Here is a 24,844-nt window from a genome sequence, read left to right on the forward strand (position 1 = left end):
CCCACGGGACCCGCGGTACAATTCTGAAAAACTTCGGGATGGGCGGGGTCGGGACTTAAAAATCGAATTTCGGGATGGGCCCATCTCTAGTTCTAAGTCTGCTGGGAAAGTTTTTACGCTTTCACAAAACTGTGTATCGTTCGGCACCGAAAAGTTGAGCTTGGCGCACAAGAGAAGGAACCATTAAATCGGTTCAGAAATATAGCACAATGCTCCCCACGTAATTGCAGAATCGATTAAAGTTGCTCTGTAAACCGTTTGCATGGAGATTTAGATTAATCTTCAAAGTTGTGCGAAACCTCATATTTTAATATACATATTTAGGAAGCAATAAATTAAAAATGCATCCTTTCCAAAAGGATTAAGGTATTTGTTTTATTTTTTCCCATTTGTATTCATTTCATTTATGTGAAGTCCAAAAGAGGCAAAAAAATTCGATAAGGCCGAAATAATGCGAAATCTTTTAATTGATTTCAAAACCTTCTGATATGTATTGCGTTTTGCTTTAACCACGTAAAATCTTTGCAAATCACTTTAATAAATTGGCTATAAGAAGTTTTTTCTCACTTGTAAGTGTTCCGATTTCCAACAAGCCTTAACTGCAGTTTATGCCTATTGCAAAAAGGAGATTACAATACATAGGTGGGTAACTCCACCTATTAAGTACATATGTAAGTATGTACTTATCTAGGCATTCTACATTAGTTTCTCTGTAAGGCATTCTTTGTTCGCTTCTCTGGATTCTGTTTATCCATGCGTTCTCCCTTCGTTTGAAGGTAATGCTGCGGGTAAGGGCTTACCTCCAATGACATGCCCATGTTAAAATAAGGCCTTCTTGAAGCAAAAGGGTAAGCGATTCCCATCGCAAGGTCGTTTCCACTTTCGTTTCTGTGGTAATCGTGTTTTTTGCTGGGTATATATGTACACGTGCGCGAAGCTGCTGCGCTTGTTATAAGAACAGCCCAGCCAGCAAAAAATCCGAAAATTAATCCGAAAACGGGAAGAAAAGTGGATGAAAGGCGGATTAGGTCTACAAAAGTGCCGAAAATGGTTGTGAAAATGGTACGTTTACGGCTATTTCTCTGAAAATTTTCTGATTAAATTTTACGTTGACAAAACATACTGGGAACTACGCTTAAGAGCGAAATATGTGCATGGGGTTTGACGCTGCCGTCTGTTTAAGCTTTTACATAGTTGACGGCGAAGAAAGACGCGTTAAAATATTTGAGGGCGAAGAAAGACGCGTAAACTTATTTTTACGATAAACTATGTTTGCGGGTGTAACAGTATGTAAATACCCCTAAGAGTTTTTGGAGAATGATGCCTAAGTGACAGTCCTCGGCCAGTTATAAATCTATATTTACACGTCTTTCTTCGCCGTCAACTAGGTTACGCGTCTTTCTTCGCCGANGCGAAGAAAGACGCGTTAAAATATTTGAGGGCGAAGAAAGACGCGTAAACTTATTTTTACGATAAACTATGTTTGCGGGTGTAACAGTATGTAAATACCCCTAAGAGTTTTTGGAGAATGATGCCTAAGTGACAGTCCTCGGCCAGTTATAAATCTATATTTACACGTCTTTCTTCGCCGTCAACTAGGTTACGCGTCTTTCTTCGCCGAAGTTTTTCTTAAGAGCCTGTTTTCGTAAAATTTTTTTACGCGACTTTTTTCGCCGTCAAAACACCAGCCCGCCTTTATTCGTGTGTAGTGACGATATATTTATCGTTATCTTATAGCCTATTTCCACCAAAGGCTTAGCTGCAGTTAAGAGCTCAGATATGTATGTAGCAAGAATTTTAACTTGGGGTGATCGTCAAGGTTTATTTCTTAATTTTTGCTTTTTCCTTTCCTTTGCTTCTACTTAATAGGTGGAGTTACCCACCTATGTATTGTAATCTCCTTTTTGCAATAGGCATAAACTGCAGTTAAGGCTTGTTGGAAATCGGAACACTTACAAGTGAGAAAAAACTTCTTATAGCCAATTTATTAAAGTGATTTGCAAAGATTTTACGTGGTTAAAGCAAAACGCAATACATATCAGAAGGTTTTGAAATCAATTAAAAGATTTCGCATTATTTCGGCCTTATCGAATTTTTTTGCCTCTTTTGGACTTCACATAAATGAAATGAATACAAATGGGAAAAAATAAAACAAATACCTTAATCCTTTTGGAAAGGATGCATTTTTAATTTATTGCTTCCTAAATATGTATATTAAAATATGAGGTTTCGCACAACTTTGAAGATTAATCTAAATCTCCATGCAAACGGTTTACAGAGCAACTTTAATCGATTCTGCAATTACGTGGGGAGCATTGTGCTATATTTCTGAACCGATTTGAATGGTTCCTTTCTTGTTTGAGATATGGACAAGCGAAGCAGTGGGGCGCCAAGGTCAACTTTTCGGTGCCGAACGATACACAGTTTTGTGAAAGCGTAAAAACTTTCCCAGCAGACTTAGAACTAGAGATGGGCCCATCCCGAAATTCGATTTTTAAGTCCCGACCCCGCCCATCCCGAAGTTTTTCAGAATTGTACCGCGGGTCCCGTGGGTCCCAATATTTATCTCTAAAGCAAGCTACAAACGNTAATGGTTCCTTCCTTGGCGCCAAGCTCAACTTTTCGGTGCCGAACGATACACAGTTTTGTGAAAGCGTAAAAACTTTCCCAGCAGACTTAGAACTAGAGATGGGCCCATCCCGAAATTCGATTTTTAAGTCCCGACCCCGCCCATCCCGAAGTTTTTCAGAATTGTACCGCGGGTCCCGTGGGTCCCAATATTTATCTCTAAAGCAAGCTACAAACGGACAACAAATTGAAACGATCGGTTGAGATTTCAACGTGTGTGGCGTGGTTCGCAAACCGATCGAAGGTTGACAAAAATGATCATGTCTTTCAAATTAATTTTAAATAATATTGAAAGATCTGGCATCTTCCAATTATTTTGTTTTGCTTTGCTGTTCGTTTTCGTCTCAATGAAACATTAAAAGTGCATATTTCAAACATCGTTTTTAATTATGATTTTGTGAATTTACGGGGGTTGCGGTTTTATCGGGAGTGTCGGGAAAGGATTTTGGTCCCGTCCCACCCACCATATTTTTACAGATCTTCCCGATACCGCCCATCCCGGCCAATTTTAAATCAGTACCGATGGTCCCGCGGGTCCTGCTTTCCCGCGCCCATCTGTACTTAGAACTAAATTAACAAAAACAATGCTTTTGAAACAAACCAAGAACGCGAGTGGTGATTCCGAATAAATCCTTATTTTTTCCAATTGCTTCTAAGTTGAGAATTTTATTGCATTGTTTAAAAGCATAAAAGGAAGGTATGTACATGCGAAAATACGATTTCCTTTCATTATTCTGAAGCTTGCATTTTTTGTCTTCATTCCCTGGACTATAAAAAAAAATCTTTTTCGGAATTCATATTACAATTAATTTGTTGCGAAGGTCGACATGTTTTGTTTTGCCGCCAACAAAAATTATCATGTGGGTAGAATTTTTCGAACTAGAAAAAGCTCAAAAAGTTAACATCATTCGAAAATTCTCTATTTATGTACGGTAGGGTGATCCAAATTAACTAACCTAACGAATTTATGGCCTTAAAAGGACCTATTTATTGAGAAGAAAATGCTCCAATTTGAAAAAAAATGTATTTTAATTTTAAAAGGTGTTGGTGGGCATTTGAAATTTTCCATGTAAATAATATGTAAAAAAAATTAGTTTTCATTAAGAATGTTATAACTATTAAACCGTTTGAGATAAATTATTTTCTTGGCATCTTCTTATAGGGTATTAGATGCTCTAAAAAATGACTCTAAAGTTGATTATCTAAACTCAAAAATGTATATACTTACATATAAATGAAAAACTTACCTTAAAATGATATAAAATATGTAGAAATGGTTGATTAGAAACTAGATTTGTCAGAAGAAAAGGAGTTTTGACCCATTTATTTTTTTTTTTGTTACATTTTTAAACATTGATATTCTTCAGTTTATTGCAATTAGGATATTGCTGGCGACGTAATTGTACTACTTGCAAATAAATTGCTTTTGTTCTTCGTCTTTTTCAAAGTTCGATTACAAGTTTGTATCAACGCTATCAGCAATATCAGTAACATATTTAATACTTTTAATCATTTCCAAGACAAGCAATTTCAGGGTAATTTTTTAGAGAATTTAATGCCCTAACAGAATTTTCTTTATCTAAAAACGGTTCGATAGATATAACATTTTTAATGAAAACAAATTTTTTTACATCTTATTTACATGGAAAACTTCAAATGCCCACCGACACCTTTTAAAATTGGAATAAAAATGTTTCCAAATGGGAGAATTTTCTTCTCAGTAAATAGGTTCTTTTAAGGTTATAAATTGCTTAGGTTAGTTATTTTGGATCACCCTAACGTGCTTCCATAGTCAATATTATTTACAGAAAGCGGAAATTGTATATGTTTTTCTTTGAAAGCTACCCTGGCTGTTGTCCTGAAACTGCTATGCAAAATTTTGGTGCTTTCAAACTCTTTGGATTTTGTGCAGACCAGGACTGGCGAACGAATGGCACGCAACAAAATAACTTGGGCACGGTATTAATTAGAACCCAACTCCTACTAATACTAGTAGCAGTTACTACCTAATCGAAATATGTAGTTTCTTTCGTCGTTTAAATTGGAGACTAAAGCAAGATATATTCACACTCAACAATACATGTAGTATGTAGCTCGGAAGTACCAAAAATACAAACAGCAATCAACAAAATCCACAAAGGGCATTAAATAGCAGGCATTAAATAAAGGAAGGTTTGAGGCTTATATGTGGCTTGCAAAGTTTATGGTTTTTTTCGGGTATGTACAAGCAATTATTTAATGTGAACGTAAAGTTTCAAGAAGCTAGTACAACAGTTATATATACTTAATTATGATAGATCTTGAAAGGGTTTGAAAGTTTTTGATAAAGATATTATGTGTATTCATGGAAATGCGTAAATGCCTCGTAACCTAATAAACCTACGATTTTCCATACAAAATTAAATAATTTTACGAGGTTTACACGGTTACGAAGCGTTTCCGCGTTTAGATGAATTGCCCTAATGTTTCCAAAAATTACAAATGTTTCCCAAACTTAAAGAATTTAAAATCCGATTTAAACTTGCATGAAACCAGAAGAGCAAAAGAATTTTCTTTTGGGAATAAATTCTGTCATCAAATAATTTTCATCGAGGTTATCTTAATTCAAGCAGTTATCGGAAATACTCAAATTTATTCACGTGAAAACCTGAACACACAAGGTAAATTGATTAGTCGGAAATCGAAGATTTTGAAATGCAGCTGATTGAGTTCCAGTGTAATTCAATATGCACTAAAAAACTTTGTCGGAACAAGGAAAGATTTGGAGTTAACCGAGTTTTGAAGACCATCAGCCAATTTTACTAAAAATGCCCATACTAAAGTTTTAGAAACTTCGAATTCAATTCCAGACATATTAGCTGTCTGCCGAAGCTGGCCTTTGCTATCTTGACAATATTTTCATCTACCACCTGCGACATAAGGTACACAGTTTTTCTAAACCGGCTATGTTTGTGAAAATAAGTATGTATTAGTTACACCGACATGATTCCACCGTGTATGCCGCCTATTAAAAGTTTTCTATGTGTTTGGCCGAGCTTCTCTTCGCAATCGTGTTCTGATTTTTTATGGCAGAAGTACACTCGGAGGGTTGCCATTGTCTGCCGAGGGGCGATCCAGAAATTGAATGAGGGATCTCCCGAGTGGCAGTAGGCATCTCTAAGCACTCGGCTACGGCGGTAAGAGCACTTCTCAAAACTGAAAAAAGTCAGAAAAAATGCAATAAAGTATTAAAAAAGGACCAAACGTGAATTTTTCACTGATTTTTATTTGTTTTAATTTTGATATAAAAAAAACTTTGTACTTGTTTTGCTTTGCTCCTTTCTTAATAAAAGTTATCTTTACTCGTTAATATTTTTATTGAATTTTTTGGTCATGACTTCATACTTAGATAAGCATTTTCAACGTATAAAAACTATGTAAAATAAAACCGGTTTATCCGATTTTTTTTTTTCAAAATCGGCAACCGGTTTTGGAAAATAATGAATAATCGAATACTCTAGTACGCAGAGACATTTAAGAGACGCTTAATTCATTCTTTTAAAAATTTTGTACGATTTATGGGTCAATAAATGCCGCCAAGAAAGGTGATTAATTATGATTTCTTGTTGACACGCCATGGCTACATTGAATATTTCTTCGCAAATAATGGCACGTATATGTATAAAGGTTCGCCGGCAATGTAAGTAAGCTGAAGATTCAAGAAATTAAGCGTATATTTTAATTTAAGAGCAACATTTGAAAATTCTTCTTGAGTCGTCTAAAGTATTTACACACTTTTTTGGCGTCAAAAGTATTTACACAACGTAGTGATTATCCTTTCACTGTGGTAAATTTCGGCGGTTATTTGATACTCTTGGTGGTAAAGGGGTGCTCAATTTATAAATTGCAATGTTAATGGAGAAATGGAGTTAAGCTCGCAATCGTACCAAAAATGCTTTTTGCTTTAAAACATTATATTTTCGCTGTTAAAAAAGATTCATAGGAATTTAAAAAATATGAAGTGAAATTATTAAATATTTGTGCCATTTCAGCAAACATGGAAAAATGAATTAGGCAGAAAGTAATTAATGCAACCGTAAAGGTTAGACCAAAAAATACATCATATGGATATTTCCATACGTCGCATACCTGACAGTCGTACGTTTCAATGTGATACAAACAGGGAATACCATTTGTTTTCTTTAACTTTTTTAGCCATTGTATAGCACATAATTAGCTCTATATTTAACCGAAAAATGAAAACAATCGAACTGCTTGGTCCTGAAATATAGGCATTTAAAGAGAGTGTCGTTACGTGACAAAAAATGGAAGTCGATTTTTCTTTTCTTACAAAATCGCAAAACTCTGCGAATTGTGGATGGCTATTTTCATGAAACTTATTTTAATATGATTTGGAGCAATTCTTGTTGTTTTTAGAGTTTTTTGAATTAATGCAACTTGTTTCAATATTCTTTTACAACCCCTAGTGTGAAACGTCACGTTATATTTTTGTTAATATTGCTTTTAAATGAATTTTTAACGCAAATAAAACATGTATTTTATGTAGAATATACTTTATATTTTGACTTCAGCGCCAATTCAGGGTGAGTTTGTTGGAAATCTATGACTTATTATGTTTCAACTACATACGCCAAATTCGAACCAAATCGGACCATAAATACGGTTTTTCGAAATATCTCAACCTTGCCGCCACCTAGGAAGACCATTTTACGCAAACATGATTCTACTTACATAGCCAGTATATATTTTAAAAAGCAGACAAATCGGCCCGTAAATACGTTAGATATAAGACTTTTTTTTTGTCGTGGTGGACCTGCCGATGGAAACACCCATATGTCGTTTAAATGGTGAGCAATAAAGATAAGAATTTATTCGAAAAAATGCATTACTGTCCTACCACTTTTTGATACATATTCTCCACCGCCTTGTTATACCGTCATTTCATCAAATGCATAAGTTCTCTTCTAAAATAACCCCTGGATTCTAAAGATGTGTCCAACTATCAATAACACGTCATCCCAATAACCCGTTTTAAAAAAAATTAAGAAAGAATGCAAAGGGTTTTGATTGTTTGATGTATCTTTTTACACAATACTTATATTTTATTTGTATACTTAGACTTAATGGTTGTATAACTTACATTCTGTACAATTCATTTTTACAGGTTATTTGAAATGCCACTATTATTTAATAGCATGGCATGGGAAAATATAAATATTAACACGGATTTCTTTCTCTCAGACATGAAAATTCACTTAATCCTGAGACACCTTTAAATTAATGAAAATTACAAAGGAACAACATAAACTAAAGGGTAGTTTATATTTAAGGAGCACCATTTTTTTGTATTATACTTGCTTCTCTTCGCTTGCCTTCCATTACTTTGAAGTTAATAAAAAACGTGTTCGACAAAAAAAATCAGTGATTAGCTTTCTATATGAAAATAAAGTCGGCAGTATATTTTAATGTAATGCAACAGTCCAAAATATCAAAAAGTTTTTTGGCTAAAAAATGAGAAAACCTTGTTTTCCTCGAGCTTTTTCGGCCTTCTTTCACAATAAAATAAAATAGTTCCCTATACTCTTCATCAGGGCCGTAGCCAGGATTTTTTTCCCGGGGTGCGGTGGTGTTTTGGCAAAATTTTTTTAGTTTCACTCTTGTTTCAACATATTTCGATTAAAAGAAAAATACTGATAAAAATACAATTTTTCACAAAAACAGGGTTGAAATTTTGAAATTCCTGCCCGTATTTTGTTTGCAAGTCAAATATGAGCGGCATTGTCCTACTATCCTAGCACGGCCAAGTAATCATAGCCAACTTATGCACAGTAGTCGAAAAAATTATAGCCGCACAAAATTTTGACAAGTTTTAAAATATTATTTTTGTTGTTATTTAATTTCGGTAAGTTTTTTATAGTTCGTTTTTTACCAACATCCGTATAAATACAAGTTTAAAAGCAGAGTCTCACGATTGCGTATTTGTCAAAATTTGGTGCAAATCATATCCCAATTGTGTGAACCCAAAATATTTTTCTTAATCCCAATCACGAAAATTAATTTATTGAAATATTTCAATAGAACATCATTGATGTGATTATGTACAATCTTTTGACTACAAAAAAAATTGTCCCTTTTATTTACCAATAGCCCATTATAAAAATTTACAAATCTGTACAAATGTACCAAACGAGTGACACTGCATCAAAAATTTATGCAATTAAAAAAAAAAAAATTCAACAAACTTTCGTTAAAATTTCGAGTTTTTTAATTAAATTCTGAGTATGCAGTCGAAAAGCCCATTGAATTCTAGTACAATAAATTGCAGTTTTCAAATGGCTAAAAATTTCGATTGATTTTTTAGAATTTTTAAAAGTTCGAAATTTGTACGAAAGTTTTTTTTTTAATATTACACAAATGAGTAGTCCACTTACAAACAGCGTTATGTGATTTCATAATAGTAAGCCATAAATTAAAAAAACGTCTACAACAACAAGTAACATCCAAATTTTATATTTCTCTTTATTATCTGAAAATTTGGATAAACAAGAGCCTAATAACATTAAAAAACAAAATCGCAGTGTGGAAGTTTTTGCAAATTTTATATATAAAAATTTAGTATAGCGATTTTTGAAATAGTAGCTTTTAGATAGCTATATTTTTTTAGCTTTTCGCGTTCTCTCTTCCATGAAGATTTGTCTGCTTCTTTTTTACGACGCCTTCCACTAGGCACCGAAACTACCACGTTTTCTTGCAGTTTTCTAAGTTCATCAGAAGATGGAGACTTTTTAAAATGTGTAAATAAGTATTATAGCGACTTTTGCAATAGTAGTTAACATTTAATTCTATTTTTTCAGAAAATATAAAGATTTTGCATTTTTATTGTTAGTGGACATGAAACTACTTTAAATACTGGTACGTTACTCACCAAAAACTAAAAATCGAAATGGGGGGTCAGAACACCTACATTTTCCCCCCCTTCCCCTAAAAGCGGCCTTGCTCTTCATTATGCATCTAATTTCGGTTTTCGGGAAAACTATTTGTAACGTAAAGAGCTGTTTCCAGCTCTCAATAAAACCGAAAAATTCATATAAAATGACGCACAAGAGGAAATGATGAACGTTTACAGCTCTCAAGAAAAAAATTCTCGTATCTTTGTTTATTCAAGAAAATTTACAGCAAAATCAAAGTGCTTTTTCAAGCAACAGAAATAATGAAAAATATTTCTTGTGATTTTTTTTTGAGATCTGGATTCGAAGCGTAACAGTCTTTTTTACTAACTGAATTTTCAGGTAAATTTTTTATTAGAGATAGGGCTCATTTTGAAAGCAACATTGTAAGCTATTCGACGTGTTATTATGCAATAGTTACAATTTATATTCTCTCTAACTTAAATAATAATGGTAATAATAGATGGGCGCTTACTCATATGTTAGTGTTTGGCCGAGCTTCTCCTCCAATTTGTGGCGTGCGCCTTGATGTTGTCACACAAAGGGGAGGGACCTACAGTTTTACGCCGACTCCGAACGGCGATTGTAATTATATGAGAAGCTGTTTTTCATGGCAGAAATAAACTCGGATGTTTTCCATTGCCTGCCGAGGGGCGACCGCTCTCAAGGAAAACTTTTTTTCTATATATTTTTTTGCGATATTGCTTTGAGAAGGGGTATAACCCAGGCCCTGTGGAGTGGTAGCGCGCACTGCTAACAACTACACCACTGCGGCCGCCAAATAACTTAAATAGGCTCAGAAAATAACAATTATCTTTCCGATAGCACATATTTCTAACCAATTATGCGAGGAAACCAATTAAGCGCGGAATACCCTATAATATTTTTTCTTCAAGAGTTACGGCCACTTTAACTGCCGTGTCCTCGAATCTAACATCGCCAAACCAAGCATATGCTTTCTCGCTCATTACGTCATCTTCCAATGGCCATAGTTTCTGAAGGACAAATAAGAAAGCACCACTTGAAGAATATAGTAGAGTAATAATAGTACTCAATGACATAGAGCAAAGAAACTTGGCCACTGAAGCCCTTTTTCGTGTACTTAACCGCGAAAAACCTCAATATTTTGGCGCAGTTCCAAGCTCAAGCTCGAGTCCTGCACAGAAAATTACTTCGGAAACAACGTATAGCTGCACAGCATAAGAAACTTTTCAAATCTGTATTCATAATTATCATGTTATTAACTTTTTGGACTACAATGTCAGATCGTAAGTCTACTGAATTCTGCTACTTATTGCATAAAACAGACTATAAGACAAGGCGCATCTATGCAAGGTGGCGTTACTAGAACAGCTGATTTAATATTTATGTCTCTACACTAGTACAACAGAATGTCATCCAAGACGAAATGGCGTAACTCTAGGCTGTCAACAAAACAAAATTATCTCCTATTTTATTTCGTTTTGACATCTTTATGTACCAAAAAGCAATAACAAAGTACACGGGATTTTGTCTTATATGCGCTTGCTACGACCTTACACGGATGCGCCTTGCCATAAGCCATTTAAAAACCTAATTGTAATCTTATCGCTACACTTATATCGCCCAGGTAACATAACAGTATTTTTCTGTAACGTAACAGTCCCGCTATTATTTGCAAATATTTACCTTAAAATTAATTTTATCTGTTCAATTAATACGTAGTCCCGTTCCATCCTTAAGCTAAGAAACTGTGTACCAACTTTTGAAAACATTATATGTATCAGGAAAGCAGACTTGTTTCATAATATAAAGCAGCTTTAAAAAGTACTTCCAAAAATTGTTATGTAACAGTCCGCTGTTGAAACATTCATAGCTCCTAAATAACAAAAGTTCCAATATATTTTAAGTATACATATATTAAATATTGCCACATACTTATGCTTTCAGATTCAAGAAGAAAAACTATCCGAAAATTGCATTCTAGCGAGTTGCAGCGGTAATTGAAAAGCAGTGTGAGCCGAAACGCAATTCAACCGTCCGCGTTTTGGGCCATATTTACAATTTACAAACTTTAAAACACATAAAAGAGCAGGTGTACATAAACACACACATTTGTATATATGTATAAATGTAAGCAGTTTGTTCATACATATGTATGTATGTATGTATGTATGTATTTGCATTTTAAATACAAAAGAAACACATTTGTAACCTTCTAGTTGTTTTAGAAGTTTCTATTTATACAAACATTTATTCAAAATCAGTTCAACGATTATTTACAAAAGCTTTATACGAGACATGCAGACAAAATTAATAATTTTGTGATACTAATTATTTAATAATTCGTCATATTGTATGCAACTTTATTTTAATCAATAGTTTCAAGTACAAGTATTATAAATAGAAGTTTTGAAGATTGCATCGGTTTTTTATTTGCTTGGCATTAAAAGGCAACTACGTTTACTTTATAACTATTAGTTAATGTTTCCTTGTTTGCTTTTTTTGTTTAGAGAATGTGCCGACTGGTTGCACTTAAATTACTTCGTTCCAAAAAGATTCTATTGCATTTCAGTATATATTTTGATTTTCTAGTTATCGTGCAGAAATCAGCTGAGCATGGTGTTTCAGCCCACTTTTGATTTATCACAGTTGCAATATTATTGTTAAAAAATTATCTCAGTTCTGGCTGTCGTATGCGCACGCTGGCTCAGCTGTTGGTGTTCATTCATCATTCTCAGCTTCTTCTAGTTCATTATTCTCCTTACCAGCTACGCTGAGCTTTCGCTATTCGCGAGTTTCTCTTTCCCGTAGATGAATGTCGTAGGCGATTGACAGTACGCGAATGAAATGATGAAGGATGTATTCAACTGGTACCTTTAATCCATGTTATAGTAGTGTGCATAGTCATTATTCGTCGAAGTATGTATGTATGTATGTACATTTGTGAAGCGATATTGTTGAATTATTTACAAACAGCGCATCGATTTATGGATGTACAATTTTGTACATACATATGTACACACACAGAGAAAGAATTGCACATGAAGTAGTATGTGTTTATCGAAATGCAGAGTGAATTCGTTAAAATAACGGTTATGTTTTGAATATGATGTGATTATGTACGAGTATGATTTGTTGGTGTTGGTAGTTATGGTAATGGTGGTGGTAGTGGCATTGGTGTCATATGGAATTAAAAAAGAAAAAAAAGTAATAAATAATAAGCTGTACAAATAGACTGGGTTCTTTATTTACATAAGTACTTAAATTTAAAATGTATTTGGTTGGACGAGACTGCTTCAGGAAATCTGAATAAGTTTTAGATGGTTTCTCTGTCAATAGGCAATCTTATTTATTTGTATTTTTATTGCAATAATACTAAATATACATACATACACTCCTGCCAATAACTATAGCACTTTTGGAGTGGGCAATTTAAAAGGCCATTACTCCAAATTGTTCTTTCAAATGTTGTCTAAGCATACGAAAATATCAACAAATTTGGTTCCCTATGTTTTGAGGACCGTTGTGAAATCAATGGAAGGATGGAAGGTTTTGTTGGACAAATAACTAAAGCGTATGCTCAGAATTTATAATTAGTTTGTTATTTCCACAATATCAAGTAGAACACCTACATACATATATATACTATATATTTAATAGATTGAATAGTTTTTTGCATTTATTTTTTGGTTTTTCTTGATTTTACTGAAAAAGTATTCAGAACATTTAATTCAAATCTTAAGATTTTAGAAAGCTACATGCAAGGAAAAATTTGAGTTGCTTAAGTTTTCAGGATAATTAAAATTTTTAAACTTAAAAATTCTAGTGTCCACTGTCGCCCCTCGACCGTCAATGGCAAGCTTTTGGTGGTTTTAAAAAAAAAAAATCGTTATTGTTATTTTTAGTTTTTGTTTTTGTTTTAGTGGTTAGCAATGATCGCTACCATTCCGCAGGACATGGGCTCGAGCAGGTCCGACAAATAACAAAAAAAAAGGGAAATGGCGGTCGCGCCTCGACCGGCAATGGCAAACCTCCGATTATAAACTATTACACTGGATCACTTGTTGTTAATTTTAAAATTTTTCCTCTGTTAAAGTTTTAATTTTTTGAATTTTTTTCATAAAATATAGAATGAGTAATTATTATAATATAATTATAATTATTGTAATAATCATTAGTTATAATTAATTTCTCAGAAACTATCAGGCCTATCGAAAAGTGTTGTATATACGGTTTATGGAGAATTTCGTTAGCTTGTATTTTGCCGTGTTTCCTATTAAGATTGTGCATTTGCTTCGTAAGATATAAGTGGAGCTACCTTTTTCCACAGAACTTTTATCCACAGAAATAACTTAACTCGATTTTCGAAATCAGCGAACAATTTCATATAGGAGTTAGATAGTGGCATCCAGTCTGCATGAACTATATTTTTGTAAAAAAAAAATAACAAAAAATTTATAGCTTGCAAATCATTATGAATATTAAAAAAAGTGTACGCAGATATAAGTGAGCGAGTGTACATATTTTCTGTTACAGCCATGGGTAGGTTTGCTACCCTTGTTATATATTCAACAATTTTTATTGAGCTTGAGGCCGTTTTTAATGAAAACCTTATTGTGGAAAAGCAACAATAATTTGAAAAAATTGTAGAAGTGAAAACTATTTCGGAAATCAACACATTTCCTCATCAGACTTCTTTCAGTAGGATTCGAACCGACGATCCCACTGACTCAGCCAGTTGCCTACGCACTGTGCTAAGTTCGCCTTGTAAATTATCGTTGCTTTTTTCCCACTTTTTCATTTGTTAAGCCAACACAAAACAAATAACTTAAGGACGAGCACACCTAAAAGTTAAACATTCTAAAAATAGAATTATTAATAAAAACCAACAAAACCAACAACCACATGATGAAGTGTAAATTGCAGCGGAATGGCTGCGCTTGATTGTGTTGGCTTAACAAATGAATAAATAATATAAAAAAAAACTTTTTAATATACAACGCTTTTATAAATGGACTAAAAAGTAGAAAATAATACTTCTCAGTCCCATAGAATTTGTTTTGATAACTTTTGATTTTGAAATTTTAGCAAAAGTCATTATAAACAATCTATGAAATTGAAAATGAAAAGCGTGGGGCGCATGTAATACACTTGAATTGATATGAAAAGTAATATATGAATGTATGTATGTGGGTATATGAATAACGACCGCTTAAAATCGATTTCAAAGTTCTACTTTCGCTGTAGAAATTTTAGGTCTACGTTATGTAGTTTGACTATTGTCAATTAAATCGAATGCTTTGTATTGCATGCGCTCCACGTTTTTCATTTTCAATTTCATAGATTGTTTATAATGACTTTTGCTAAAATTTCAAAATCAAAAGTTATCAAAACAAATTCTATGGGACTGAGAAGTATTATTTTCTACTTTTTAGTCCATTTATAAAAGCGTTGTATATTAAAAAGTTTTTTTTATATTATTTATTTTCTACTTTTTAGTCCTGTCTGAATAAAATTTTGCAATAGATATTAAAATAATTCAACGATATTAATAGAAAGGTGCACACACATGCATTTACATATGTATGTACATACAAACGAGCACCAATTAATTTTATTTAAAGAAATGGCGTGTCGTCTATTTCCGCTGTAGCAAACGTAGTACATAGGGCGACATCTAGATGTCATCTACCTCGCCCTATTCACTACAGATGTCGCCCTATGCACTATGCTTTTTTATAGGAACTTTTCAAAGCAAAGGTTTTAGGTGTCGGACACACAACATTGAAAGTTTCTGGATCCACAACATTGAAAGTTTCTGGACACACAACATTGCATGTTGATAAAAGCGTTGTAAAAAGTGGGAAAAAAGCAGCGATAATTCACAAGGCGAACTTAGCACAGTGCGTAGGCAACTGGCTGAGTCAGTGGGTTCGTCGGTTCGAAACCTACTGAAAGAAGTCTGATGAGGAAATGTGGTGATTTCCGAAATAGCTATCACTTCTACCATTTTTTCAAATTATTGTTGGTTTACCACAATAAGTTTTTCATTAAAAACGGCCTCAAGCTCAATAAAAATTGTTGAATATAATTGTTATAAGGCCATAATATAACAAAAACAAATACCCTTGTTATATTTAATAAAACTCTACCGAAAAGTTTTGATTTTGATGAATCGAAAATAATGATGTACTGATTTTTCAAAATAAAAACCTGGCAACCCTATTCGTACGTGATATGGGGCATGTTATGATGAAAAATAAGCTGAAACTTATGTATATGGTCGAAAATTATATTTATATATTTCATAATACCCTGGCATTGGAATGCAAGCTCTGTGGATTTTAACCGGAATGAATACATTTGGAGAATTCTCACTAGAAGCGTTTGTGAAGGGAAACAAAAAAAAAACATAAAAGCATTTTTATATAAAAACTCCAAAAGTGTTATAGTTATTTGTCAACCAAAACCACAGTAAAAATTATCCATCCATTGTTTTTACAGCAGTACTTAGGTGGTATTTGATGTATGCTTAGTCTACATGTGAGAGAACAATTTGTTACGGAATAGGCAAAGCATATACTAGGCCAAATCAAAAGTGCTGTAGTTATTGGAAGGAGTGTTGGCTATAGGCATTTTTGGCGGGGACCAAAACTAATCGTTATATACTTCCTGGTATGAAGATATTTTATAATCACTCTGAATCCTGTATGATATAAAACACGAAATCTGAAAACAGCGATTATGGTTCAAGATCCCAGGGCCGCCGGAACTATCTTATTTTCGAAGTAACGAAGTTTAAGGAATAAGTATTGCTTTAAGTGGCATTTAGGAATGTATACGCATCTGCTTGAATGGGTGCGCTGCCTTTTTACAGGTGTCCAGATTGGGCGATTTAGCGCCAATTTGGCGTTTTTTTTTTATATTTGCGCGTACAAAATTAGGAAATCGCCTTTGGCGATTTTTTCCCTTCAATTCAATTTTTTGCACGCTATCATGTAAATGCGTCAAAACACGTGATAAGTAGGTTATGGAGTTAGAGCTTCAATTTTGATGTGGCAACACTTTTTATTGTTATCGATTATTGTTAACATTTGGCAATCTTAAACCACCATTTGTGACAAGTACCACTGAATGGGAAATTTGCAATTTCATTTGTGGAAATAGCTGATCTCGCCGTATTATAGCTTTTATTTTATTTTTAGCGCCGAGCCCTTAAAAGCGTATTGTGCGATTAATCAATTAATATGAGTTATAATAAATTTATTAATTGCGCAGTCCTATTGGGAAATATGTTAATACAAATATTTTTTAGAAGTATGAATATTTTTAAAGAAAATTGTTTGTACATCACTATCATATAAGTGATTTGTGTTATTTATTATTACCGTGAAGGCATTATATTCCTTTCTGCTTTTAAAAACTATGTTATAACAAGATCTCATTTTCAAAATAAAAGATTTTTTAAGCCGATTTCATGAGTTTTATAAAAAAAAAATTGACGATTTTTGGCGATTTTTTCAGAAATGGCTCTTTTATTTTTAAACAATCTGGGCACCCTGGGTATCAAGTAGAAATGGTACGTAAAAACGTTAGTTACTTTTGTTAAAGTCGAAGCCCTGGTTTTTATAAATGTTACGAGCCAAACCCGATCATAGGACAAGCTAGTTTTGCTAGAATAAACTAGGTCTACCTACATCCGTTCAGTGTTGCCAGTTTATAAATTTATCTCCCTAGATTTAGGACTATTCTGGGCCATTAGAGATACAATTAGGGATAAATATCTTTTAGGGATTTTCTTAGAGATTTTTTTTCAAATATTTTTTTTTTTTCTAAGAGGAATCTAAGAAAAAATGGAGAATATCGAACAGTATTATATTAAATGTTCATATGTATGTAATGAATACATTTATTATAAATTTAATGTGGTAATACAGCTATTCAAAATCATTCCGAGATAAGGAGTTCATCATCCATCAACATAGCGTAGTCTAATGAAGCATTCTCTTTTTATTAATGTTAGTAGATTTTTTTTAATCTTTTAACACTTACTTTTAGTTTACATATTTGCGTACAATTCAATTATCCGTACAATTCAATTGTTATTTTTAATTGCTTCATAGAACAATCCGAATCCCGGGAGTCCCGAGCCGATTTTGGAGTCTCTAAATCCCGGGATCAAGCCCTCGGGATCCCGGGATATAATTTAATTTACTACCAAATTAAAATAAAAAGACATTCAGACACTGTAATGGCATAAAATAATTATAAAGTACAAGCCTACAAATAATCAAATAATATATTACAATTCTAACACTACTATTATTCTATGTTATAATATATTTCTATGTTATAATATATATATCATATATATGAGGCATTCTCTTTCATATCGGACACCAAATTTGGTATCAGAATTTCGATTGGCTTCACATTTTTCCTTTTTTCTTCGGATATATGATCTGTCAAATTTTGGATTTTTTCGTGATTCTGACTAAATAATCATTTACTTCTTCAAATTGTTATATCTCGGGTTTTGTTCTTCGCAGAGACTTCATTGTTGACTCTCACAAAATAAACCACCTTCCCACAAAAAAAAATATTTTAAAAATACTTCTTGAAAAACTCCCACTTTTTTGGAACATGTTTTTTATAGAGAATTAAACAAGGATTACAATGGTCTAATTTTATATCCCAAATTTAGAGGTCTTTACTATGCAAATCAACTTAAAAAAGTTCAACTGTTAATAGCTAAGTTAACTTTAGGACAATCATAACCATCATATAGAAAGCTCGTTTCTTTAACTTCAAAACGACGTTAAGATGAAGTCTCTACGATGAGTAGAGCCCGAGATATACGATTTGAAGAAGTAAATAAATGGTCAAAATCACGAAAAAATTCCAACTTTGACAGATCATATCTCCGAAGAAAATAAGAAAAAAAAAATAATACGTGTCAGCTTATTTCATGTAAAGAACCCATAAAAAACTTTGAAGCGAATCGGAGACATGACATACTTTTTTTTAACGAAATCCGTCCGAATTGTATATACAGGGTGTCCCAGAAATAACCTGCCAAACTTAAGGAGAAGGTAGGTGGGGGGATGAGCTCCCTGATAAACAAAAATTTTTCAGGTAAAAGTGTCACCGTTTTTGAAATATTTAATTTTTTTTTGAATTTAAAAAAAATCGTGCCTTTTCATGCATTTTCTTTAACTGCATCTACAAACAAGCCTATACTTAGTAAATTTTTTATGTAAAATACTTCCAGATAGTTGCTTCTCCATATTCGAATGCAATATAGTAAAAATATATTAAGGAACCATTATAAAATGAGGACTATTTTGGGATTTTTAACTTTTTGATATTTTTTTCCCCAACTTTGATTATCTCTGGTGAAAAAAAATGTACTGAGCTATAACTTTACATTACATAAAACAATTTCTCATTTAATAAATATTTCAGAAATGCGTCACTCTTACTATTTCGAATAGAAGAAAAAGTTATAGCCGCTTTTGTGGGTGAAGGACTGAGACACGCTAGAATGTATTTAATAGATTTAAATTTAAGTTGATCTTGTTACCTACCAATGACATGCTAAATAGTACAAAGGTACATTATTACTTGCTCCTGACATTATTTTGTGTTACTTACCGGGATTCGGACTAGAGTCAATAACAAGGGCTATATCTATCAATATTTTTTGTAAAGGATGGGTTCACGTGAAATAGAATATACATTAGTTGTTTGAAGAAAAATTTATTCATTTATTGACCATTGGCGACCTTCTACTCTAATACAAGCTCGGTACATTTTAAGAAAATACGCTTTTAGAGATCCTAAACTCAATTGGGCTATCTCAGCAGCATCTCCATTTATTTGTTCCCGAAAATGCTCTTCGTTTTGAATTATTTTTGAATAAATTTTGTCCTTAAGACAGCCCCAGTAGAAAAAATCGAATGGATTCGGGTCTGGCGATCGAGCGAGCCACGTGATTGGCCCGTATTGTCCAATCCATCGGCGAGGATAAGTTTCGTCTAAATGAGCTCTTACTTCACGCCCGTAGTGAGCAGGGCATCCGTCATTTTGCTGCCATAGTCTTCGCCGCAGGTTTAAGGGTACATCTTCTAAAAGAGTTGGAAGCCGTTCCTGAAGGAACTTTAAATAACTGTGGGAGTTGAGCGTTGGCGGCAGTTCCACAGGTCCCAATATCTGACAATTAATCATACCGCACCATAAATTTATTTTGTGCTGGTACTGCGAGCGATCTTATCTCATTTCGTGAGGATTGTCTATATGCCAACTGTGAAGGTTATGTAAATTAAAATAACCATCACGTTTGCATGATGATTCATCGCTCCAAATTATTTTATTAAAAAAGTTGGGGTCTGATTCATGCATTCGCAACATTTCACGGCAAAATCTAACCCTCGACAGGTAATCTCTTTCCTGTAGAGCCTGAACACGTTGAATGTGGTAGGGATGAAATCGATGGTCTTTTAAAGCTTTGTGAACTGTAGTTTTTGTTATTCCAGTCCGTCTTTCCATCATTTTCACTGAAGTCGATGGACCTAGTTCCACTTCCTCTAACACAGCTTCAACATCTACCGTTGCAGGACGTCCTGTTTCGCCGCCACGCCTTCCAGGTATGCGACCTTAAAAAAGTGAAAAATGATAGTTAACAAGCAAGCAAACAAGAAAGGTGTAAAAATCACTTACCTTCATATATTTCTCTATGGGTCCGGGCGAATACTTCACGACCCGGATGTCGACGATTGGGGTATCGCTCTGCATAGAGTCTTTGAGCAGCTCTGGCATTACAGCAAGCTTCACCGTAAATTAGGTGAATATCCGCATATTCATGCGACGTATACTGCGTGTTCTCTGTCATAGTATTAATAACACAATGTTCGAAGGGTCCAATTTCACAAAATCCACTTTCATTATTTTCGGTAAGTAACACAAACACAAACAATGTCAGGAGCAAGTAATAATGTACCTTTGTACTATTTAGCATGTCATTGGTCGGTAACAAGACCAACTTAAATTTAAATCTATTAAATACATTCTAGCGTGTCTCAGTCCTTTACCCACAAAAGCGGCTATATTTTTTTGTTTTCTATTCGAAATAGTAAGAGTGGCACCTTTCTGAAATCTTTATTAAATGAGCAATTTTTTTATGCAATGTAAAGTTATAGCTCAGTACATCTTTTTTCACCAGAGATAGTCAAAGTTCACCAGATATATCAAAAAGTTAAAAATCGCAATATGGTCCTAATTTTATAAGGTTCCTTAATGTATTTTAACTACATTGCATTTGAGTATGGAGAAGCAACTATCTGAAAGTATTTTACATAAAAAAATTTACTAAGTATAGACTTGTTTGTAGATGCAGTTAAAGAAAATACATGAAAAGGCACGATTTTTCCTTAATTCAAAAAAATTTAAATATTTCAAAAACGGTGACACTTTTACCTGAAAAATGTTTGCTTATCAGGGAGCTCACCACCCCACCTGCCGTCTCCTCAAGTTTGGCAGGTTACTTCTGGGACACCCTGTATACATGAATATATATGCATTTGTTGTGGCATACTAATATTACCACACATATATTTGTATGTATAAATACTATTGGGCAATTCACAAGGTGTTGTAAAGTTATATTTTCCTAACAAAAGTTGTGTTAAAACACGACGGTTGTGAACACCTGTTACGATTATTTATTATATCTCAGCACTTAACCTCACATAACACCGAATAAACATAGGTTGCAGAGTTGTATCGTCATGTGTTATTTTTCTTCACAAAACAATAACAACATTTTTACAACTGTCATGAAATATCATGACTTCACGACAAACACGACAAATACGACACCTTGTGAATTGCCCATATATGCAGGTGTAAAGATGATCTCTTATTTTTAACTTTTTGTAAAAATGACTGGGACTGCAATATGAATGAATTTCAATTCCATAGTTTTTAGTTTATTCAGTTTGTAATTAGCTCTTTAAACTGATATAAAATAAAGATATTTATATTTTTGGTACACTTGTAGGCTGGTGTGATCTATTATTTAATGGTGCAAATAAAACACTTATTCCACCTTCGTTGCCCAACGTTTCGCTGAAATTTCCAGCATCATCAGGGGCGACTATGTTTATTAAATCCAACAAAGAAATACAAGGAAAAAACAAAATATGTTAAAATGAATAATACAAGTTGGCATACATGTGTTTGCAAAAACAAAAACAACAATTATGGACTAATGCAAAGAACATATACTCACAATAATATTAAACATTTGCTTTAAACTCAATATTAATACATATACACATAATCAGTACCACTCTCTATGGTAGTCTTGTCATTACTAAATTGTTTATTTTGATATGCATAACATGTAGGCGGCCGCGATGTTGTCCGTATCTTCTTTTTTTGTTGATCGTATTCTCCCTTTTTTCTAATATTCTTAAGCTTTCCAAAGTGTATCTCGTCGTCCCTTTACACAAAAACAACAACAATATTGTTCTAAACTGGTACTCGAAACCAACGTCGTCTGGACGCCTGATCAATTATCTCTCCTCCCAACCAAGAAAATATAAAATCAACACCGCGAAAAATCTTATACACAAAATACTGACGATAAGCGACCAAAAATTTCACGAAGCCAACATAGAGAAAATACACAGCATTTTGAAAAGCAACAATTATCCCAATCACCTGATACGCGAACTAATAAAACAAGAAACAATGCGAATAGGAAATCAGCAAAATAAAACGCCAACCACAGCAACAGCAAATACACCAAAGAAGTACTACAGCGTCACTTACATCCCCAAGCTAAGCGAAAACTTTGATCACAGCACATTAAAGGAACAAAATATAACTCTCGCCTACAAAACAAATAACACGTTAGCTATAATCTACACAAGAACAAAAAGCCCATTAGACATACAGCAACAAAACAACGTTGTTTATGAAATAAAATGTAAGGGCAAAGAGAACGAAAACTGTGGTAAAGTGTACATAGGGACAACAAAACGCGCATTAGGTGTTCGCATAGCCGAACATCAAACAGATATAAGGAAACAAAAACACAGCACAGCCCTATCACAGCACATATTAAACAGCGGCCACACAGCTGATTTCACTAACACTAGGATTATTGACAAGGAAAAGAGGGAAATGACGAGATACATTTTGGAAAGCTTAAGAATATTAGAAAAAAGGGAGAATACGATCAACAAAAAAGAAGATACGGACAACATCGCGGCCGCCTACATGTTATGCATATCAAAATAAACAATTTAGTAATGACGAGACTACCATAGAGAGTGGTACTGATTATGTGTATATGTATTAATATTAAGTTTAAAGCAAATGTTTAATATTATTGTGAGTATATGTTCTTTGCATTAGTCCATAATTGTTGTCTTTGTTTTTACAAACACATGTATGCCAACTTGTATTATTCATTTTAACATCTTTTGTTTTTTCCTTGTATTTCTTTGTTGGATTTAATAAACATAGTCGCCCCTGATGATGCTGGAAATTTCAGCGAAACGTTGGGCAACGAAGGTGGAATAAGTGTTTTATTTGCACCATTAAATAATAGATCACACCAGCCTACAAGTGTACCAAAAATATATTCTACAAACTGATCGCTACAAAAACCAATAAAGATATTTATATTTCCTTGCTCAAAAACACAAATTTATTTTTATTTCTAGTATTCGCACTAAAGAAAGACTACGAAACTAGTTTCTTAGCATATTTTAATTAATGGTAATAATATCCCGAAATATTCCGGGATCCCGGGATTACCAATTTAAGATCCCGAAAACCCGAGATTCACAAAATCGTCCGGGATTGGATGCCTTACTGGCAACCTTCGACATCCACAAACTAAATATATTTAGGGGTTTTTTAAGGAGATATGAAATTACTTGAGGGTAAAGTTATATGGACCATCTGGCAACACTGCAACCGATACATCCGAAACAATACTGTGGACTGCGTAGGTGGATTTGGACTGATGAGGTTTATTTTTTTTAAGCGCCGCCGAAAGCCGCCTATGCGGAAAGGTATTCTGCGTAAAAATACTGTGGTCGCATGACCTAGTTTAGCCTAGGCAAAACTAGTTTGTCCTAAGATCGGGTTGGGCCGGGAATATATACAAATGTATTTATTAAAGAATGTTGCTATGATGAATATCCTATATTGCCAAACACTTTGTGTTGGCATCGGAGTTCGAAATAATTCACCAGCGGGTAACAAACATGGTTCGTTTGTTTTTAGTGTCAAATACGAACAGGAAACTATGTTACTCATACGCCATGTATCCACGTGTTTGATCAACCTGTCCGAGCAAGCCTACATACATATAATACTACTTATTACCTAAATTTCGTCACTTCAAAATAATATAAGATCTTACGCCATTATTGTTGAAGGAAAACAACAAATCCTATTGTTTTAAAGGTTATTTTAGTATTTTTATTATAAATATCATAACCCTCACGGACCCATCTTTAAATGCACTATATAAAAACTAAGTTAGTCTGATTTGCTCAAGCAACTCGAAATGAATGTATATATGTATGAAAATAAAGTATATGATACATATTTACATACATATGTATATAAAATCGGCAAAATTAATAAGTAAAACAAAAAAAGCATTCTGTGTGGTACATTATATACAAATACATATCCATACATGTATGTACATATATGTATGTATATTAGGATGCCCATAAAAAATGTTTTTTTTTGGAAATTTCAAGACCCAACCCCCTAATTTTATTCGATTTTATGAGAAATATTATTGCCTATTTTTATAGATTTTTTAAAGGTCACTTAGAGGTCGCGGCCTGTCGATTTAGGTCAGAAAATAGGATTTTGTAGATTTATGAGTTTTTGAATGACTATTTTTGTTTCGATTTGAAAGAACGAATATGATCTGTGAAGAGGATATATGAGCTATTCTTTTTTCAGTCGGACGGATTTCGTGAAAAAAAGTATGTCATGTGGGTTCTATACATGAAATAAGCTAACACGTGTTCGAGGAATTTTTTCTTCTTTTTTTCTTCGGAGATATGATCTGTCAAAGTTTACATTTTTTCGTGATTCTGACTAATCATGTACTTCTTCAAATCATTATATCTCGGGTTCTGCTGATCGTGACGCCATTTTGAAGCTAAGAAACGGGCCTAACATTTCTATATATAAGATGGTCAAGATTGTCCCAAAGCTAACTTAGCTATTAACAGTTGAACTTTTTG

General features: G+C 33.6%; 1 protein-coding gene across 12 annotated transcripts in view; it reads right to left on the bottom strand.

The window, feature by feature from the left end:
* Rab3-GEF (Rab3 GDP-GTP exchange factor) overlaps positions 1 to 24,844 on the bottom strand; it is a 224,210-nt gene that overhangs the window by 49,431 nt on the left and 149,935 nt on the right. The window contains exons 22-23 of one of the 12 annotated variants that reach the window (XR_001849260.1): positions 17,610 to 17,771; positions 12,353 to 12,431 (exon numbers count right to left, since the gene is read on the bottom strand). The exons of 10 other annotated variants lie outside the window; for them this stretch is intronic. Coding sequence is in view for 1 of the 2 variants with exons in the window: in XM_017632687.1 (XP_017488176.1) it covers positions 12,342 to 12,431 (90 nt within the window). In the remaining variant the exon portion in view is untranslated. Of the gene's footprint in view, positions 1 to 11,829; positions 12,432 to 17,609; positions 17,772 to 24,844 lie in introns of those variants that run through there. One more of the 12 variants, XM_017632687.1, reaches the window with a different exon arrangement.

Source organism: Rhagoletis zephyria, unplaced genomic scaffold, assembly GCF_001687245.7.
Source record: "Rhagoletis zephyria isolate East Lansing unplaced genomic scaffold, Rhagoletis_zephyria_1.1 Rzeph_scaffold_00099, whole genome shotgun sequence".
In the NCBI taxonomy this organism is placed as follows: Eukaryota; Metazoa; Arthropoda; class Insecta; order Diptera; family Tephritidae; genus Rhagoletis; species Rhagoletis zephyria.